The following is a 21,905-nucleotide window of genomic DNA, read 5'->3' as shown; positions in this document are numbered from 1 at the left end:
TCTATTAGCGATTAAGCAAATATAAAATGTATTAATTTTACCTTTGACTCTAGTGGTTTTACAGTGTTTATCTTCTGAAAATGAGATATCTTTGAAATAATACACACTTTTGAAGAATGTTCCCATCTGCAGTTAGTTTCTAGACTAAAAAGCAGGTAACGCTTCATTTGTTAAAGAAATACAGCTATTTATTCTTAGGTATTTTGGTTACGTAGGAAACCAAAGAATGGAAGAGAAAAATGTTAAGAGTCTATGAAAGAGCTATTAATTCTTTGAGTTATATTTTTATGCAGCCAGTTCATGGAAAACCCCATTGTATAGAAAAATTAATTAATGGGAAATCTTCCTATTTTCCCTTTAAAAAAATTGAATAAAAATATTATTTTCTGAAGTCCAATTGACTGATAATTATTTATTTCTAACTTTATTGTTATTACACTCAATCATATATTTTACGTAATTGATATTTTTAAAAAGAATTATCCACTAAAACTTTTTTGTTTCTCACAAATTGATTTAGGCCTGCCCTTAAAAAGTTTAAAGTTTTTAAACGTTAAATCTTAAGTTTCAAAGAACAGTGATTCTGAAAGAGAATTCTTTACTAGGCATGTTACAGTATCTTTTTTCTAACGTGTATTTTGTTCAAATGAACACTTTAAAAGTGAATCAAAATACTATTTTAAGATCAGAAGTAGCATAAACATATTGAAGACTATTATTAAAAACACTTTTAGCTAAAAACTATGTAATAATATTTATTGGATAGCGTTAAGATATTATCATCAATTGCTTAGATAAGTAATATAAAAGGAAGTTTTCTACCAAACTTACAGAGAATAAGGGCAAAGGAGTTAAGTGAAGAACTGGTTGATAAATACTATCAGAATTTCTAGGAATATCAGTATATATAAGGAAATACTGTGCTCATCTAAGATTATCGGTGTGAACACAGAACATAATTGTGTTACAGTTTTCTCCAAAGCTGTGGAGAATTAATGCACCAATAGGTTCTTTTGCTGTCAGCACAGAATGACTTCAGATTTTGTGTACCACTATTGGAACTAAAATATTACTGAGTGGACATTTTCTAGTGCAAATAGCTTAAATAGAAAATGGAAGTGACATTTCTAGTAATCCACTGTTGCATTTTGCAGGAGTGATTATGAGGAACTAGCCCGGCAGTGTAAAATGTTTGCTAAAGATTTGCTTGCACAAGCCCGGAATTCACGTGAACTGGAAGTCATTCTAAACCACACATCTAGTGATGAGCCCCTGGACAAACGGGGATTACTAGAAGAAAGAATGAATTTGAGTCGTCTCAAGCTTGCTATCAAATATAACCAAAAGGAGGTATGAGGTTTTCTGTGGTATTTTTAAGTTATTTCCTCCACGGTAGTCTGATGGCTTTGGGGCAGCACATCTAGCTTGAGATTCTAGTTCTGCTTCAGGAAAACTGTGTCCCAGGGAAAGTTATTGAATTTGTCTGGACTTAATTTTAAGAATTAAATCAGGATATACATATTTAAAGAGTTTAGTATAATGAGTACTAGCATTAGTATAATGAGTACTAGCATTAAGTGTTCAGTGATGGTTGCTATTATTTTTAACAATTAATATTATAATAGGGATATTAATTTAATGTTTTTACAAAATAGTGGCTATGCAGATAAGATGTCGTAAGTGACTTCATAAAGAAGTTTCCATCTTGCGTTTTGTCTGTCATAGTTTGTTTTCTATATCTAGTAATAATAGCTCCATCTATAGTAACAGTGCCTTTTTGTTTAAAAATAGAGTATCCGATATTATGTTTCCTCGTTGTTATTTGTTCACTTGTTGTGTAACGCCAAGTCAGAAAGGCTCATGACGTGATAATGGAGTCGAATCTGGCTCTCACGGTGTCATCATATTGTAGCTAAATACAGTCTGTAGAGTGAGAAGCCTTGAGGGCTGAGCCGAGCCTGCATGAAACCTGGGCTTCCTCACAGCAAGGTGGCCTCAGTGGAGCAGGACGTCTCACATGCAACTTAGGGCTCCTATAGCAAGTGTCCTCAGAGTGGGAGCTGCACGGCCTTTTACGACCGACCTTTAGCAGTTACATAGCATCACTTCTTCCAGAACCTACTGGTTAAAGCAATCATAAGCTTATTGAATGGAAACATAGGGAACACTGATAGCCCACCTCTTAAAGAGTATCAAAAAAATTGTGTCTACGTTTTAAATCCACCACAGACTTAGAACTTTTCCAATTGCACATTCAGCATTACTGTTAATGGAATCATCCTTATGTAGAGGATGGCAAGGACAGCTAACAGTCATGAGATTGCTTGGATACTTGCTTGGATACTAAGTTTGGGATGCTATTACACTGGGGAATGGGTTGGAGGAAAGGCTATTTCTCTTTCCAGTATTTCATCTTGAAGGACAAATTAAGATTCCCTCAGAACACCTGAATCTGAGCAGAAGAATCAAGAATGAAGTAAGACTTAAGTGCCAAAAAAAAGTATAGCATATTAGGAAATTTCTTGATAAGCACAAGAAACAACAACAGAAACAACAATAATAGTTTTTTACTATAGTGTTCTGCAAATTACCTTCTACAAATTATATTGATCTCAGGATAAATCATTTGGAAACAGAAGAGTGATCAAATATTATTGCGATGCCTGAATGATGCTGTGATCACTTATGCTTTACTGCGGCAGTTTCACACCTGATCACATCATTATGTCCAGTCACCAGCATCCTTAAGTTAACTTCACAGCGTGAGCATTATACGCATTGGGAAAATACTGCTTCTTGGAATTTGTAAACCAGGAAGCTTTGTAAACTTTGGTAAATTAACTTCTGTACTTGAACTAGAATGTCCTTCTTATCTGGGAATATCTTTCCTTTTCTTCTCACACAGAATTCAGTTGTAAGCAGATTTAAGAGTATCTTTAGTGCATTTTAAATTCTCAGTGTTTTCATGCATCACAAATGTGTCTGATGTTTATACTTTGATTGCTTTTCTATGATTGCTTTGCTCTCTTGGCATCTTGGTTTCTTGTAACTGAGATCGTTAGTTTTGTAGACTAAAGTCTGTTTCTGTGGACTGTGTTTGATAACTTTGAAATTTCACAAATATTATTATGAGTCTTTATAAATTGAATGTTGAAAAATGGCAAAGTAGGCTCGTGATGATCACTGATACTCAGTAGTGACTGCTCTGAACCAGGTGCTGTTCTAGGAGCTTTACATTCAATCCTATAACAAGTTGATGAAGTAGATACTATTATTATCCCCATTTTACAGAAAGGAAATTTGAGACTTAGAGAAGTTTAAAAACTTGTTCAGGGTATTTAATTAGTGGCAGAGCCTGGATTTGAGTCTAGGTAATCTGGCTCCAGAGTCTATGCTCTTAATCTTTATTCTCTTTATTACATGTAAGAAAGAAAAAAAAGCTATGTGGACTGTGTAAAATTGATTTTAAACTATTATTGTGCTCACTTTGGCAGCACATGTGCTAACACTGGTACAATACAGAGAGGATTAGCCTGGCCTCTGCGCAAAGATGCTACGCAAGTTCGTGAAGCGTTCCCTATGTTTTAGAAAAATAAAAGAAACACTATTATTAAAACTTTGAATATCAGTTAAATAATGGTATTGTCAGATCCTATTCACAGGTTTTATTTTACATTTCTCTGTATGTGTGTGCTCCTTCTCAGTTTGTTTCCCAGTCTAACTGCCAGCAGTTCCTGAACACTGTTTGGTTTGGACAGATGTCAGGTTACCGACGGAAGCCCACCTGTAAGAAGATAATAACTGTTTTAACAGTTGGCATCTTTTGGCCAGTGTTGTCACTGTGCTATTTGATAGCTCCCAAGTCTCAGTTTGGCAGAATCATTCATACACCTTTTATGAAATTTATTATCCATGGAGCATCATATTTCACATTCCTGCTGTTACTAAACCTATACTCTCTTGTCTACAATGAGGATAAGAAAAACACAATGGGGCCAGCCCTTGAAAGAATAGACTATCTTCTCATACTGTGGATTATTGGTAAGTATCATGTTCGTTTGAAAGGTTTTGCCTTTATTTGGCCTATTCATTCTCTCTTGCTTGGTGGTGTCATAAACATCTGTGTTCACTTTGTAATTTTACACTGTTTACACAGCAGGAATTTGAACACTTCCATGATCATTGAAGACTAAACTAACATTTTTGTAAAGATAATGTTCCTGAACTCGATAAGGAAGCAGAGACCTTATTCAATATTCTACCTAATTATGTGGAAGTACAGTGGTTTTATTCTCAGTCTCTGAAATTGTTCATGATTGTTAGAAAAACAAATTTTTCTCATGGATGCTTTTTTGGTATAAGAGATTGAACCTATTCTCAGGTACTTTGAAATGTAATATATTTTTTACTCAGTTGCATTTTAAGAGTTAACTATTTTGCTTTCTTATATCATTAGTTTTTCTTTTAAGAACCAGTGAACTTTTGTAGCTACATATTCCCTGGTGACTCACTCTAAATCAGTTCTTTGTAATGATAGCTAGATCTGTTGAGAAATTACAGGTTTTTTAAAAATACATAAGACATCTTACTTTCTGAAAATTGCTTTTTATAAGTATTATGCTGTATAATAAAGATTTTAAATGACCTTCTGCTGCCCTTGCCCTTTTTTGGTGGCAGGGAAGGTGAGGAGTTCAGGTATAATCCATTGTTTTTCGATGGGCTTTTAATGACAGCTCCTTTGTTTCCCTCTGGATCTTCAACTTGTTTTTAGCCTCAGCATTTCCCACTTATCTTTCTATTTGCTGTGGGGTAACAGGGTATTGAAATTTAGTCTTCAGTGGTATAAGGCACTGATTGGTTAATATGTTCTTGATTGTTTCAATTAAATAATTTGAGATGAGTTAATATAAAATGTTCACCTTTAGTTCTTCAGCTATAAAAAGAATTTGTGTATTTTGAGATTTTTAGTTTTGCTTGGGAAGTAGTTAATTTCAAGTAATTTGATTTCAGTGTGTTTTACTTTTAGCTGTTTGCAATCCATGATGCATTAATGTTTAAAATTAGGTAGATAGAGTAAAAATGATACACATCTGAACTCTAGTTTAAAGAGAATTAAATAATTTCTTCTTGTTAACATTTCTTGTGTTTCTGCCATTTTATCTAAAATTTAATATTTTAGTTTAGGAAATAATTTGTACTTTATCATAGATAGTTGCAAATTGCATTGTTGTAGGTCTTCCCAATGTGAAACTTGTTTCTATTATTATTTGAATAGGTTAAAAAATATTAGGCTGAAAGGAATCTCTAAGAAGCACTTTCCCTCTATTTATTTAACCTTCTGAAAGATTGTTGTGTATACCTTAGTCACAAAGAAAGGAAATTTTATATTGTTTATTTGTAACCTATTGTTTAAATCCTAGTGAGAAAGAAATAATATTTTCTTTGTTTTGTAAATAAAATTCAATTTACCCACGTCTGTATAGGAATCAAATTAAAGTTATATTTCTTACAGTGAGGAAGAACTCATTGAGCTCAGAGTCATAACCACTCTTTGGACAGCATAAATATGCTGCTGTCATTGAATTTCATAAAAATAGTAAAACTACGGCTATTCCTTTTCATTATGACGGCCATGTTTTCAATAACATTGAACACACACACACACACACACACACACACACACACACACACGATATGATTGATTTTCTAACCATAGTCTGCCTCAGTAGAAGGGTGCCGTGTGAGTTAAGTCAGTAAAATACCTGGAATAATTTTACTTTTCTCAGCACAGCTTTACATCATTTAGATCTAAATAATCCTTGCCAAGGATGTCTCTTCAGCCTGTTATGTGATTGGATCACTCTGGCTTCCTTCAACGTATAGATCTGAATGTGCTCTCAGTGTACATTTAGGAACCATTTGCCTGCTTGTTTAAAGGCACTCCTTCAACTTATTATTTCATGCAGTGAGCACAGTGACTTTTGACTCATGATGACTGACTTCTGTACGTTTGTTTCCTGTTCGTTTCCTTAGTCCTCCAGAAAAAAGTAGGGCTACATTATAAAAAGCAAGGTAGGAAAACTGAAACAATATGTTGATGAATTGTACAGAATATTAATGGTATCCTTTGACTTAATATTTTACTATTAGAATGTAACAACAACTATAAAAACATATTTTTAAAAATGTTGTATACCTACTTTGTTCACATACAAGCAGAAACAGATAAGGCCCAACACTCACGGAGCTTATGGTCTAATTAAGGCAAAAAAAAAGGAAAAACACAATAACTTGAGAATTACACATATAAAGTTTAAAATCTTGAATGTGTTAAGTGCTAGTAAGTAAAGGCCGTGGAGTTAGGAGAGGAAGCATGTTTATAAGGTCATTTTACATAGTCAAGGAGACTGGTAAGGCTATCTTGAGGAAGTGATAAAAGAGCTAAGATCTGATTAATAAAAAGGAATCAACTAGCAGAGTTGGAAGAGGAAAGGATTCCAAGCTGATAGAAAAGAGATCCCATGGCAAGAGGAAGCATGGTACCCGGGGGGCACTGAGTGAAGGCTGGAGCGAGGAGAGCAAGATGAAGCTTGTAGAAACAGGCGCTGCGTTAAGTGATTTTGGCTTTGTACTAAGAACAGTGGTAAACCATTGAAGTTTTTGGGTGAGTGACATGATCGGATTTGCCTTTTGAAAGCTCATTCTGGCTAGTGTGGAGAATGGGTTAGAAGGAGAGGGCTTTGGCAAGAGTAAATGGAGGGAGGCCGTAGGAGGCTGTTGCAGTAATCCAGTGAAAGTTGATGGTGACTCAGACTTAGGGTGGTTGTGACAGAAAAAGAGAAGGGAACAGATTCGAGAGATACTTACAAAGTAAAGCCCATAGGACATGGAAATACATGTTATGTAGGAGGTGAAGGAGAGGGAGATTATTAAACATAGGTAGATTGGAAGAGTAGTAGGTTTGGGGATTTGTGAGAGGATAGATCCTGAGTTGTTATGGATCTGCTGAAATTGAAAAGGCTTCGAGGTACCCGAAAGAGATGTCAGTCAGGCAATTGGATATCATAATTGGGGCTCAAGAGAAAGTCTAAGCTTGTGTTGGCAATGTATGAATAAACTGTGGGCATTGATGAGACACTTGAGAAAGTATAAAATGAGAAGAGGAGAGGACCTAGGAGCAAGCCTTGAGGAATCCCAAAATGATGGGATTCCGGCTCACTAATGATAGTTACTAATTCTAAAAAACAAAAACAAAAAGGACCCTAAGGTATAGTACATGTTTATGTAATGATTGCATTGCTTATAATAGTTTCAAATTCTTTGTTCTTCCAGTGCAATTCAGAAATATGAAATACGCCAACTGTATTAGCTTTATTTTTGGTGTGGGATGTTGCACAGAAGCTGCAACATACTTTTCGTATGTCTGCCTTTTTTGATCAGAAATCTTCTCCAACTAATGTTGTAATTTTTCCCGAGTCCCTTTAGATGTAATTTTCATTTTACAGAAATAAAACACATTTCTGTAAGCATCTTTTTTGGTTCAGTGTCACAGTGTTTACGTTAATAAAATGTAGGCAATTTTGTTTAACATTTTGGATAGTTTTTAATCTGTTTATCTTATTTTTATTATTTTTTATCCCCCTCTTTATCTGTTCATTTTAAATAGAAACTCATCCAAGTGGAATTTTTTGAAGTTTTCCCTATCAGATCTGCAAATATTTTTAAATGTTTTTCTACGTAAAATGTGGATGCTGTGTAATTAAGAAGTTATCAACAGTTTTTCAAGAATGCTCCATGTGTTTCCCAGGGGAATTATTCTGCGTCTGTTAAAGCAGAGAATGATTCTGACTGACTTAACCTGATCTTCATCCATGTTATGTTGCAATACTCTATTCTTTTGTTACTTTTATTCTTTTAAAAATATCTTAAGGAATGTATCATAAAACTATCCTGGATTATATTACTGTTCTCTGGTACTCCTAGGAATATATAACTATGGAGGAAACCTTGGCCAAAAAAGGGGGAGGGTTTTTTTTTGTTTGTTTGTTTGTTTGTTTTTTATTTGTGTATATTTATTCACTTAGCAAATTCTTTGAGCACCCATTATGTATCAGGCACTATTAATGACATTTAGGACATTGGTTAATAAAACAAAGAATCTTACCTTTGAAGAGCTTCCCCAAAGTGGTGGGAAGATAGTTAATAATAGACATAATAAGTAAACTATATCCAATGTTTGAAAGTGACAAGTACTAAGAGAAAAGAAAGAAAGAAGCAGAATTGGGGGATTGGGAGTGGGGGCATGGGGTTTGCTGTTTTAAAGGTGGTAAGAGTAGGCCGTAGGTAACAATGTGCAGGGAGGGAGTTAGCCAAATGGTACCTGGGAGGAGCTTCCAGCCAGAGGAGGAGCCAGTGTAAAGGCCTGAAGGCAGGAGTCTGGAGTGTTCCGAGAACAGCTGGGAATCCAGGCGGGCCAGTGTGACTGGAGCAGCTGAAGGAAAGGCTGATGAGAGACTAGGTCAGAGAGGAGAGCTAATGGAGGACCTTGCAGGCCATTGTAAGGCATGTGGTTTTGACTGGGTGACAGGCGGGGGTAGATGTGACAGTGCAGAGCCCGCCTCCCACAATCAGTAGCAGTGATACGGGTTCTCACTGATACCCACCCTCACAGGAAGCACCACGTACAAACCTGGCACCACAAGGATACAAACAGGAAGTACAGCCTGACAGCTTCAAATGTATCTTTATTGGCACTTCTTACAGAAGTTTGGGGCTACTTCCCAGCCCCCTTGTGGGCATATTCAGTTGTATGGGATGAGGCCGGAGGGGTGGGTGAGGGCTTCCCAGCTAGAGAAACCTCAGATGTAGCAGGAACTATGTGTTACAAAGTCCAAGAGTAATAGCTGCCACCACAGGCACACTCGGAAAGGGCATCACACAGAGAAGCTGAGGCCTGCATTTCCCAACCTGTTTCTACCTCGTCCTGCTGTGCATACCTCAGGGGCCGCCCAATCCAGATGCAGTTTCCCAATCAGTGCTTGCTTTCATACTGTTCAACACTGCTGTCCTTCCATGATTTTCTTAACAGTGTGTGTTTCCAAGGAAACCACTGTAATAGATAACATGAGGTTATGTTCCCATGGAGAAAGGGTTCTTACCTGCAGTTAATCCTTTCCCCTCTGAGAGTTACTGCAGGGTTTTGAGGAGAGAAATAACACTTGCATTTTAAAGGGATTACTCTGCTTGCTGTGTGGAGAATGGATTTTAGGGAGATCAGAGTAGAAGAATGGAGACCAGGTAGGATATTCAATAATCCAGGCAAGAAAGGATGGTGGCTTGAATCTGAAGTGGTAGTGAGAAAGGTTAGCTCCTAAATATATTTTGAAAGTAGAACCAACAGGTTTTGCTATTGCTTTGAATGTGTGGTTTCAAAGAAATGTGAATCGAGGATGATTCAAGGACGTTTGGATTGAGCAACTGGAAGGATGGCGTTGCCATTAAACGAGATGGGGAAGTCTTCCAGTGCAGCAAATTGCAGGGCAGGGATTAGGAGTCCAGCTTGGACATGTGAGGACATCCAGGTGGAGACGTGGAGTGGCCAAGTACCTACATAAGTGGAATTTAAGAGAGAGGTTTAGAGGCAGTAATTTGAAAGACTGCCACATTGATGATACTTAAAGCCATTAGACTAGACTGGATGAGGGCACCATAGGAGTGAGTGTAGATAGAGAAAGGGATCAGGAACTAAGCCTTTGGGTGTGTGTGTGTGTGTGTGTGTGTGTGTGTAGCATCAATTTATTTGTTTTCTTAGGCTCATTTGACCTCACTTATTAAAATTCCTCTCTGGGAAGTATACTGTCATATGAAACTTAAGGTTATTTTCTTTCAAATTTTGAGAATTTTTTTTACCAAGAAGTTGTTTCTTTCTTCTGAATGAGCCTATGGCTGATGCAAGGGTTTTATTTAATGCTTTGAGTCTTAAAGTATTTTTCAGTTTATTATTGAATGAAGAGAGCTCTATCTGATTTTTTTTCTTCCTTTTTTTTTAGGGATGATTTGGTCAGACATTAAAAGACTCTGGTATGAAGGGTTGGAAAACTTTCTAGAAGAATCTCGTAATCAGCTCAGTTTTGTCATGAATTCACTTTATTTGGCAACCTTTGCCCTCAAAGTGGTTGCTCACAACAAGGTGACTATTAACTATGTCAATTGGAGGCACAAATGGAGTTTATTCAGGAAACAACTGGGGTTTGGGCACCGAACTCAGAGTTGTTTTGGCTCAAATCTGTACCTGGTGTGTTTTCCGTTTCCACTGGTCCCTGTATGAGGGAACCATGCATTGTTTCCTCCCTTCCCTGCTGGTAGTGTGAAGGGTGTTAGCTGTCGTTCAGTGTCGGTTACCTACCATGTGCCAGGCCCGCTGGACACTTGCTATACTTTGTCTCATTTTATCCTCAAAGGGACTAAGAGACAGATGTCCTTCCTTATCCTCATTTTGCAAATCAGGAAAACGAAGCTCAGAAATATTAAGTAACTTGTCCAAGACCACACAGTCAGAATCCAAGACTGGATTGAAATTTTCTTTCTAGGCATTTTCTTTCTCCCAAATGCCGAATCCTTAGATCTGAGCTAGTCTTGTGTATCTCATTAACCTGTGTACACTTCCAATGGAAACACCAAGTTACTTACTTGCATTGATTCGCATGATACTTACATCTGCCACAAAAACAAGTTTATCTGAATGGAATTCATTATTGGTGTTTTACACATTCCAAATCATGATTATGATGTTACATAGCTTAAAAAGTGATGTAAATGTAATTATTTTTCTGATGCCTGTATTTTTGAATTTAGAATTGGGCACAAATCTAGCCTTATAGACATAATTTTGCGTTTATAAAGATTTAAACTCCCCCAAGCCTAGAAAATGTAATAGATTTTATGTTAACTATCTTTGTTGAAAACTTGAGTTTAGATTTCTTCTGAGGTGTCACATTCAAGGATATAAAAGATAGAATATTTTCTGTTTTTTGACAAATTCATAGACTATAGAGAAAGCAAACTGGTTATCTTACATCATTTTACTTTATTTAAGAAATCTATTCCTTTAAGTAATCGGTAGTATGGAACATGGTTGTTTGGTATGTTCAATGACCAGAGTTGCAAAATTACTAAGAAAATTAAAAAATTAAAACGAAACATTTTTTCCCCTGAAAGTTTGGGCTAAAAACGTGGGTGTGCATTATACACAGGAGCACATTATTCACGGCAAAATATAGTAATTGACACGCAAAGGTACTTAAAGTTTGTCTAATGGGATTTTAAAAAGACTAGTAAACATTTCATTCATAAAAAATTTAATGACAATTTTTTTATAACCTAAGAGTTTGTGCCAAAACCTCATATAGAGTTACTGATATTGCCTCACCTATGTAGGAATCTTTTATTTAGTTAAAAAAATGTTATTTGTATATAAAGAAGAGAACTTTATGAAACATAAATGGAGATCCCTTAGGAGACATAATTAAAGTAATTTTTTCAACAATCAGAATATTTGTTTTTATTTTCCTAAATCGAGAGCTATTTACCTTTGACTTTTTCTTCCTAACCTTAGTTTCATGACTTTGCTGATCGGAAGGACTGGGATGCATTCCATCCTACGCTGGTGGCAGAAGGGCTTTTTGCATTTGCAAATGTTCTGAGTTATCTTCGTCTTTTTTTTATGTATACAACAAGTTCTATCTTGGGTCCATTACAGGTAAATAATTAAAATTTCTTAAAGAACGTTTATTAGATATCATTGTTATTATGTCTTTCTGCTTGTGCACTGGAACATTGTTCTCTCATTATGTTAAAGTTAAACTTTGCTTTGGAAAATACTTAACAATTGAAAGGACTTAGTGTGTTCATGCTTTGCATCTGGCTGAATGGTAGTCCTTTGCTTTGAGGTGTTCACACTTCACTAAGCTGTGGTCCATTGTCCCTCTCCCCCAATCCACAGACATAGATGTGTTTTAAGTATAGTTACACTTCAGATGTAAAAATCTGCCTTTTACCAAAACGAATCTCACATTTAAAGTTTTAAATGATAAATATAAGGGGGGGATAAAGGGGAGTGTTGTGCAAACAGAACTCATACTTCTTGATTTTGAAAATATGTAAGCTATATTGTAAAAAATACTCTTTCATGTTACTTAATAAATATTAAATGTAATGAGTTGGAAAATAGCATATTTAAAGCTAAAAAATTTCAGTTTATATAGTTTAGCTTTATGCTTTATAGTACTTTATAGTTAAAGAAATTGAGCTTTTGAGATGGTATGTTATTTGTTCAAAGTATGATTATCATGCATGAGAGTCCACAACAAAATTTTAGGTCTCTTTACACTAAAGAAAGGACTCATAATTGGTTGAATTTACCCCACAGATTAAGGAGTTGGTTGTTTTTAGAAGGTGAGATTAACTCTGCTAGGTGACTGGCTCTACATGTACTCTAAGTTATCTTAGAAGTCTGAAAATCTGAGCAATATTTATTTTTCCTTGATAAGTAAAATTTTACTAACAATTTAGATTCTCTTATATTTTTAAAGGGGATGTTTTAAATAAAAGGCATAATTAACTTCTCCAGAGATGTGTAAATAAAATATGTAGGAAAAACCTGATTTGATTTGGCTTCTGCTGTCGTCCTGCGACAGTGTTTCCTGAAGTGTGACCCCTTTAACCGAGTGCTATGAGATGCTCTGACTGAAATAAGTTTAAGACACACTCACATTAAAGCCTGTGAGGAAGAAATAAAGAAACTTTTTTGACCTTGTTCAAACTATCATTATGTAAATTTAGTGTCATACCCATTTTTCATGACATACGCTCACGTCTCTGTTTTTCTCCAAAACATAGTACCTAGTGTTTCCCCAAAAGTAAGACCTAGCCGGGCAATCAGCTCTAATGCGTCTCTTGGAGCAAAAATTAATATAAGACTCAGTCTTATTTTACTAGAAGACCGGGTGTAATATAATATACTATAACATACTATAATATACTATAATATATAATACAACACAACACAATATAATATAATATAAAATACCAGGTCTTATGTTAATTTTTGCTCTAAAAGACGCATTAGAGCTGATTGTCCTGCTAGGTCTTACTTTTGGGGAAACACAGTATGTGAAACATTGGTTTAGACTATCTCTTCTTTTGATTTAATTTTGCCACTAATATCTTCTGTGAACGTTTTAATCAAGAATCAGTATTTTTACATGCATGTTGATTGTTTTTCAGCTAAAAACTGATGATATCACTAAGTTTCTAGACTGGAAATTTCTTTATAAATTTTTACAAAGAATTAAAAAGGATAAAGAATATTATTATTCATTAGTGAATTATCTATTTCTTTTTCTTAAAACTGTTGCGTCAGGCCTTCCTGACTTAGTCGCTTCCCAAAAGAACTATAGATGTGTATACAGATATTGCATTTGTCATGTCAGCTGTTGTGTGTGTATTTCTCCTCCAGCAGGATAATTTGTACTGTTCTAATAGCCATAGAACTAACAATTTGTCAGATCAACAAATATTTATTGTGTTCCTATTTTTTAAAAATGTCTGCAGCTTAATCATAATACATGTTTAAATATCATGATCTAGTGAAGCAAATGATTTTTAAAAAATTATCTTTCAGGTATAATTTGCATACAGTGAAATGCACCCATCTTAACTATATAGTCTGATGAGTTTTGCAAATGTATAAACTTGTTTAACAGCCATAATAATTAAGGTATAGAACATCTGCACCCCCAAAAGAGTTTTTTTGGTACCTTTTTGCATTTAATATTCATCCCAACCTCATCCCAGGCAACCATTGATTATCTCCGTGTGATTGTCTAGTATAGGTTTATCTCAGAATTGAAGGATTTGGAAGTACAAGTGGAATTAATATGGTGTTACAAAGCAGTCTTCTCATGAAAGGTTGTCGCCATCTTTAGAGTGTGACTGGCTCTCGTGGTTGCAAACGCTTTGCTGCAAGTCATTATATCAAGTCTGCATCCAGCAGGAAGAAGGAGAAAGGCAGAGGGCAAAAAGCAGAAAGCATGGTCCAGTTGTCTTTCTTTTTTATCAAGAGAACAATCGTTTTCCAAATACTTCCACTTGTATCTCAGTGGCCAGAATTTGGTCACATGGCTATTTGTAGCTACAAGAAAATCTGAGGAGATAAGCACTTTTAATTGAGCATATTGTCCCTCAGAAAAATCAACGTCTGGTTAGTCAAGAAGAGGGCAGAAAATAGGCATTGAATAGGAATCTGTAGAGTCATATTTTCAGGCTTTTACTTAAAGAAGTTTTCAAATAAAGACATTTGTTTTCTAGTGTAGTATTAACATGATAGATTTGTATTACATAGCAGGACCTAAGTATTATAGAATAGTTTTATGTATAAAATTTATAATACTTTTTTACATTTTGTTCATCATAAGTAAGGCACTAAATAAAAATAGACAAATACAGTTAAAAATATAAAACTAAAAGACATGTGAAAAGAAAATTGACAATAAGTTAACTACTTTAGCAAAAGTGCACCTTTTCCCTTTTATGTACATAGCCTGTTATTTCAGATAATGTTTTATATAATTACTACAGTTGTTTGTCAAATTTATCCCTGTTTACTAACATTTTTTCCTTCCAAATCTTTGCAGATTTAGAAGTTGACAGACTTTTATTTTAACTGGTTATATAACCTGTTGTAGGGGTCCAGATCTCTGCCTTGTGTAGAATGACCATGTTTTGTCATCCAAATGGAGACACTTGGGGGAATGAAAAGGATGCTATTAACTACTAAGTTGGGACAATTAGTATAAACTGGTACTGCCCTAGGCACATCATGGTGGAATATATAAAATGATCCTGTATTCAGCAGGATCCTTTATCCTAGCACTTGTCATTTTTATGATTGTATGAATGTATTACATTTGTGACTTACGTTGTAGGTAGACTTTGAAAGGTGGCCTTCTACAATATGGCCCTACTTGCTTTCTAGGCATCTCTCACTATACTCATCTCTTTGTCTCTTCCTGAAATAGTTCTCCATCTGGTTCAAGACCAATCACTAATCTCACATACGTCATATGCTTTTGCATTTATTGAGTGCCTGGTAGGTGCTGGATGCTGAGAATACTAAAATGGATAAGCTGCAGTATCTTTTTAAGGAGCTCATAGTTCACTGAGGGTGATGAGCAAGCCAGTGACATTGAGAGTGGTAAATGCTGCTATAGGGAGCTCAGAGGAAGAACACTCTCTTTAGCCTAAGGCATCAGAGAAGGCTTCCCAGGGAAGTGGGTATAAGACGTTCCAGGGAAAGGGAACATGTGCCAGTTTTAGTGCCCCCTCCACTTGAAAATCTATTCCTACACTTCTACTCCCATGGGAATGAATAACTTCATTCAATGAACTTAATACTTTGAACCTCTATGACTACTTCCTAAAGCTTATTTTAATTGTAAGACTATTTAAATTGAGTTTGCCTTAAATTGTAAGTTATGTTGTTTCTACTAAATTAAAAATTCCTTGATGATGGGGATTTTTCTCATCATCTGTGCTTTACTCACTGTCTTGCCATAGTAGTTACTTAGTGAATTTTTGTTGAACTGAGAAACTGGTGCTGAGTTCTGGTCAGGATGGTGGAGTAGGTGAATGCTGTGCTGGCCTTGTCCCATGACTACATCAAAATTACGATTAAACTACGGAACAGCCATCATGGAGAATCGCCTGAAGTCCAGCTGAATAGAAGTCCTATAACTAAGGACATATAGGAGAAACCACCTCTATTCTGGTAGGAAGGGTGGAGATGTGGAATGAGCTGTGGCAGTTAAAATCAGTAGAGATATCTTGGCTGTGAAGGTCCCCCCTGAGGAGCGAGGGGTCCCAGTTCAGGGTCCCAATCCTCCCAACCCTATGCTGGGGGGAGACGTCCCCATAACTTCTAGCTGTGAAAACCAGTGGAGATTGTGGATGAGTGAGACAGAGAACTGCTGGAGTCCCAGGCAATCCTCTTACAGGGCCTGCATACTGACTTATTCTCTGACAGACTCACTCGCTCTGGGCTCCAGCACTGGGTCAGCAGCTCAAAAGGCACTAGGAACATACAGGGAAGAACTGAATCTTCTGACTTCAGAGCAAGGACTGGAGGGGCAGCTTTCTCCTAGACAGAAGTGCTGACAGAAGCCATTGTCCCTTTGTTGACACCCCCCACCACCACCACCACCTAGCCTGCACAGGCAGGCACTATATCTGAGTCTCCATCAACCTAGCTAACATAACACTGTTCACCCCACCTTGGTGATTCTTTTGAGACCCTGCCCCACCCAACTTGTGGGCCCAGCCAAGCTACTTCCTGTGGCTTTTCCATACAAACATCCTGCTTTGGCTCATGCTGTGGACTTCCCTAAAACCTCTCAAAGGTTCACAAACCCTGAACAAGCAGCATCTGGCCTCAGTGTGCCCCATACATCTTGCTAAGCAGCCCCCAAGCCTGGCACTAACAGCACCTCCAAACTCAGCACAAGTGGCAACCATCTGCAGATTATTTTGTAGCTCCCAATTGGCACTGGGCAGGGCACAGGCAGTGGCTGACCTCAGTCTGCACCAGCACCCCTCCCAAGAGACCAACACACCCACTGGCCAGCTTCAGACCAGAGCACCACCCAACCACTTCCACAAAAGGTACACCCAAAGGGCAGACTTGGCAGGCACCAAAGCCCCACTAAAGTGAATCCTGTTCTGTAGAGTCAGCTCCTGCACAATAGTTCCCCCACTGTAGTGACAGCCAATCCTGAAACCAATCATCCAGAGAGTCAGTCCCTCTCACTGATGTGCCAACAACAATTAAGGCTCAACTATTACAGTAGGGCACACACAACGGACACACCTGGAGCACCTGGCTCAAGTGGGCCCCATAGGACATCTACTATATAAGGCCACTGTACTAAGACTGGGAGACATAGCAGCTCTACCTAATACATAGAAACAAACACACGGAGGCAGCCAAAATGGGGAGACAAAGAAACACGTCCCAAACCAAAGAACAGAACAAAGCTCCAGAAGAAGAACTAAACAAAATGGAGACAAGCAGATGCAGAGTTCAAAACACAGGTTGTATAGATACTCAGTGATGTCAGTGAGACTTCAACAAAAAGATGGGAAACATAAAAATGGAACTAGAAAACATAAAAAGAACCAGTCAGAAATGAATACAATAATTAAAATGAAGAATACATTTGAGGGAACAAACAGTAGATTACATGAAGCCGAGGATCGAATCAACAATTTGGAAGATAAGGTAGTAGGAAACACCCAATCAGAACAGCAAAGAGAGAAAAGAATCTTAAAAAATGAGGATAGTTTAAAGGACCTCTAAGATAACATCAAGCGTACCAACATTCACATCATAGGGGTACCAGAAGGAGAAAAGAGAGAGAGCAAGAATTGAAAATCTATACAAAGAAATAATGACAGAAAATGTTCCTAACCTGGTGAAGGAAATAGACATGCAAGCCCAGGAAGTGCAGAGAGTCCCAAAAAAGATGAACCCAAACAGGCCCACACCAAGACACATCATAATTAAAATGCCAAAGTTTAAAGACAAAAGGAATCTTAAAGCATCAAGAGAAAAGCAGTTAATTACCTACAAGGGAGCTCCCATAAGACTTGTCAGCTGATTTCTCAACAAAAACTTTGCAGGCAAGAAGGGATTGGCAGAAAATAATTCAAAGTGATGATAACCAAGATTACCCAGCAAAGCTATTATTTAGAATCAAAGGACAGATAAAGAGCTTCCCAGATATGAAAAAGTTAAAGTTTATCACCACCAAACCAGTATACAAGGAATCTTAGAGGGACTTCTTTAAGAAGTAGAAGAAGAACAGATCAAAACTATGAGTAGTAAAATAGCAATAACTACATATCAATCAAGTTATTTTATTTTATTTTATTTTATTTTAAGATTTTTATTGGGGAACAGTGTGTACTTCCAGGCCTTTTTCCAAGTCAAGTTGTTGACCTTTCAGTCTTAGTTGTGGAGGGTGCAGCTCAGCTCCAGGTCCAGTTGCCATTGCTAGTTGCAGGGGGCACAGCCCACCATCCCTTGCGGGAGTCAAACCAGCAACCTTGTGGTTGAGAGGATGCGCTCCAACCAACTGAGCCATCTGGGAGCTCAGTGGCTGCTCAGCTCAAGGTGCCGTGTTCAGTCATAGTTGCAGGGGGCAGAGCCCACCATCTCTTGCGGGACTCAAGGAATTGAACTGGCAACCTTGTGGTTGAGAGCCCACTGGCCCATGTGGGAATCGAACCGGCAGCCTTCAGAGTCAGGAGCACAGAGCTCTAACCACCTGAGCCACTGGGCCGGCCCAATCAATAGTTATTTTAAATGTAAGTGGATTAAATGCTCCAAAAGACGTAGGATGGCTGAATGCATAAGAAGACAAAACCCTCACATATGCTGCCTACAGGAGACTCACTTCAGATCGAAAACACACAGACTGAAAGTAAAGGGATGGAAAAAGGTATTTCATGAAAAGGGAAACAGAAAAAAAAGCTGGGATAACAATAATTATACCAGGAAAAATAGACTTTATAACAAGAAGCAAGGAAGGACCCAGTAATTCCACTTTTGTGTAATTATCCAAAGAATCCCAAAACACTAATTCAAAAAGACATGTGCATCCATGTGTTCACTGCAATATTATGTACTATAGCCAAGATATGGAAGCAACCTAAGTGTCCATCAACAGATGAATGGGTAAAGAAGTGTACATATTTACAATGGACTATTACAATCTTGCCATCTGCAACAACATAGATGGATCTAGAGGGTACTATGCTGAGTGGAGTAAGTCAGACAGAGAAAGACAAATACCATGTGATTTCATTTCTATGTGGAATTAAATATATATATACATATAAAGGAACAAACAAAACAGAAACAAACTCAGATACAGAGAACATGATGGTTGCCAGATGGGAGGAGTTTGGGGAGACTGAAAAAGGGAAGGCATTAAGAAGTACGAATTGGTAGTTATAGCCCATAATAAATATTGTAATAACTATATGTGGTGTCTGATAGGTGCTAGATTTATCGGGGTGATAACTTTGTAAGTTGTATAAATGTCTAATCACTATGTTATACACATAAAACTAGTAAAATATTATGTGAACTGTAATTGAAAAATTTTTTAAATATTAAATAACAAAAATGATGCAAAAAATTTAAAACAAACACAAAAAAGTTAAACTGGCGCTGAATGGTGTGAGAAGAACATAGCTGATGGAGAAATAGAGCTTTTGCTGTAGTTGCCTCATTCAAAATAATAACAGCAACTAACATTGGACATTTTGTGGGGACCAGGCACTGTGCTGAATGTTTTCCATTTATTTAACCCTCAGCACAACCCTTGTTATTTTTAATTCCATTTTGCAAATGTGGACTCTAAGGAGTTAGAGAAGTCAAATAGTTCACAGAACTAGTAAGGGATAGTTAAGCGTGGAACTGGAGTCTGTCTGACGCTGGAGGCCAACCTGCTCTGAGATGTTTGTACTCCTGATTTTATGAAGGAAGCTAGTATACCTCAGCACACGTAAGAGTCGTGGTTGGGCATAGATCAGTTATGAATTTAAACAGGTAAAGGCATGGGGATGAAATCTATGAATAATGATGGCAGTAATAACTGAACATTTGAGTCCTTACTGGGATGCTGTTCTGAGATCTTTGTTTACATTTATTACCTCATGCAATCCTCACAACCAATCTAAGAGGCAGACTCTTCCATTTTATAGAGGAGGAAACTGAGGTAGAGAGATTTTAAGTAACTTGAACAATGTCACACAACTGGTAAGTAGTAGAACTGGGATTCCAACTCAGGGGGTCTGGCTCCAGAGCAAATGGTCTTAACTGCTCAGCTAGCTGCCTCAGTTTTCTATGCTAGAGTAATAGGATTCCCTCGTTAATGTCTACTGTACAATACTGTGGGCAGTTTTTAATAATGTATAGATTTTAAAACTTTCCTGGTTTATTTAATGTGTTTCAAATGAATTAAACAACCTTGAAAACTGGTAGTTGGGTGATTAGACAGAAAGGAAAGATATCACCACACAGCTTGGGTTACAATCTTGCCCATGACTGACTGACTCCATCTCTGTGAGTCTAGGGTTCTGAGTCTGTGTGAGGATTAAATTGGGCCATGTACATAAGATGCATAGCAGAGAGCCTGACACATGATGGGCTTTACATAAATGGTGAGATCCATTCCTCCGTTCCGTTTACATTTAGAGCTGACTATGGCAGACCTGAAAAATAATGCCAGAAAACTTGGAGAGGGAACCTAGTGTCTGACACACGACTGCTTACTTTATTCCTAGTGGATTACCTGCCTTTACTGGAGTTGTTAGATTTAATTTGGTGGCCTGTATAACATAAACGGCACATTGTCATTCGTGATGAGTAAAGAGTGATTTCAGGTGTTTTGCATTTGGGGATGGATATTTTCTTTTAAGCATAGAATGTTAGAGCTAGAGGACAATTTAGAGGTCATGTAGTCTAGGAGTTCCCAAACTGGTGAGGCTGCAGAATCACCTGGCAGCAAGGGAAACCTACATTCTCGAGTCCTGTCCTCGCAGATTCTGATTAAATAGATTGTGGTTAAGTCTGGCAAATCTTTAACAGCATGTAGGTAAGTGAGTTTGATGTAGCATTTGGCCATCCCTTTCATAGGTGAGAAACTAAGTGTTAGAAAAAAGACTTGGTGTAAAATGTTAACCATTGCATTTTTTGTGCATATCTATTCATGTATTAATTCAAGAAGCCCTGCTGTGTAGGGAGACTGTTATGTGAGACTAAATCCTTCTTAATTGTACCCAGCCCCAAATTTTTAATGAGAAACCTAAGATAAAAACCACAAAGTGGTTTTAGAAAAGCTGTTGCAGGAGTTAGAAAAACAAGAATTCAGTTGTACTTCTGGTTACATCTGTTACCCTAAGCAGTTCAGTAAATCTCCCTGAGCTTCAGTTTGTCACTTGGAAAAATAGAGATAATCATACTAGCCTTCCCTACCTTGCAGGGTAAATAACGTGATGCCTTGTGGAAAATAGTAGTTAGATAAAAAGGCATATCAAAAGTAGTTATGTGTGTATCATTTTAGTTAATATGCCAGGTTCTGGAGTTCACAAAGACTACTAGAAGAGACAAACAAATATTACTATAAAGTGAAAAATACTGTTTTAGAGATTATGTAGTGAGTACTTTGGAGCATGACTAAGAAGGTGGCCGGAGAGAGTTAGAAAAGCATTTGGTCTGGGCCTTGAAGGGATGAGAAGCTTACTTGGCAAAGAACAGAGGCAGAGTAGCGTGAACAGAAACATGGAGCCATAAAAGCATGGCATGCTTAGAGGAGACGGGATGTCCTTGCACTTGGACCATGGGTTGCAGTTGGGGAGAGGAGGCTGAAAGAGATAAACTGAGCTGGGCCCTGAAGGTCTCTGTGCCAAGAATTTGAATATTGTCACACACGCGAAGTTGGTTTTGAGCACGAATGACTTGGCTCAGTAGAATTTTTAGATAATTACTGGTTTTCTGGAGAAAGATTTGGAAGAGTGACCAGAAGTGGTTATTATTATTGCTTCCTTTTGTCAGTGTGGTTTTGCTGTTCTACACAGGCTCAGTGTGGAAGGCTTTTTTTCCACCTCTGTTAATTTGTTTCCTAAGGATATGTCTTCAGTAGCATTAACATGTTAAAAGATATGATTCTTGTAGGGCCTTGGTGTTTGTTTCTTTATGAAAGGGTGTGTTCATTTTCATTCACATAAGCAGTATAAAAGCACACTGTTTTCACCACATCAGTAGCATTTGGCGCTGCCTTTTT

General features: G+C 37.2%; 1 protein-coding gene and 1 non-coding gene across 5 annotated transcripts in view; both read left to right on the top strand.

Moving 5' to 3' along the window:
* The window catches only part of TRPC1 (transient receptor potential cation channel subfamily C member 1), a 64,762-nt gene that overhangs the window by 34,802 nt on the left and 8,055 nt on the right, over window positions 1-21,905 (top strand). For all 4 annotated transcript variants that reach the window (XM_019753587.3, XM_019753588.3, XM_074334017.2 and 1 more), the window contains 4 exons: window positions 1,155-1,350; window positions 3,705-4,041; window positions 10,050-10,189; window positions 11,615-11,758. In XM_019753587.3, coding sequence (XP_019609146.1) covers window positions 1,155-1,350; window positions 3,705-4,041; window positions 10,050-10,189; window positions 11,615-11,758 — 817 coding nt within the window. The remainder of the gene's footprint in view (window positions 1-1,154; window positions 1,351-3,704; window positions 4,042-10,049; window positions 10,190-11,614; window positions 11,759-21,905) is intronic.
* Window positions 3,479-3,585, top strand: LOC141568023 (U6 spliceosomal RNA). The gene has a single exon (XR_012491038.1). It is a non-coding gene; the product is annotated as a U6 spliceosomal RNA (small nuclear RNA).

This window comes from Rhinolophus sinicus, chromosome 17, assembly GCF_057876585.1.
Source record: "Rhinolophus sinicus isolate RSI-liver-muscle chromosome 17, RSI-T2T, whole genome shotgun sequence".
NCBI classification, from domain to species: Eukaryota; Metazoa; Chordata; class Mammalia; order Chiroptera; family Rhinolophidae; genus Rhinolophus; species Rhinolophus sinicus.
The sequence above is the reverse complement of the archived record's forward strand: the minus strand, read 5'-3'. Positions and strand labels throughout refer to the sequence as shown.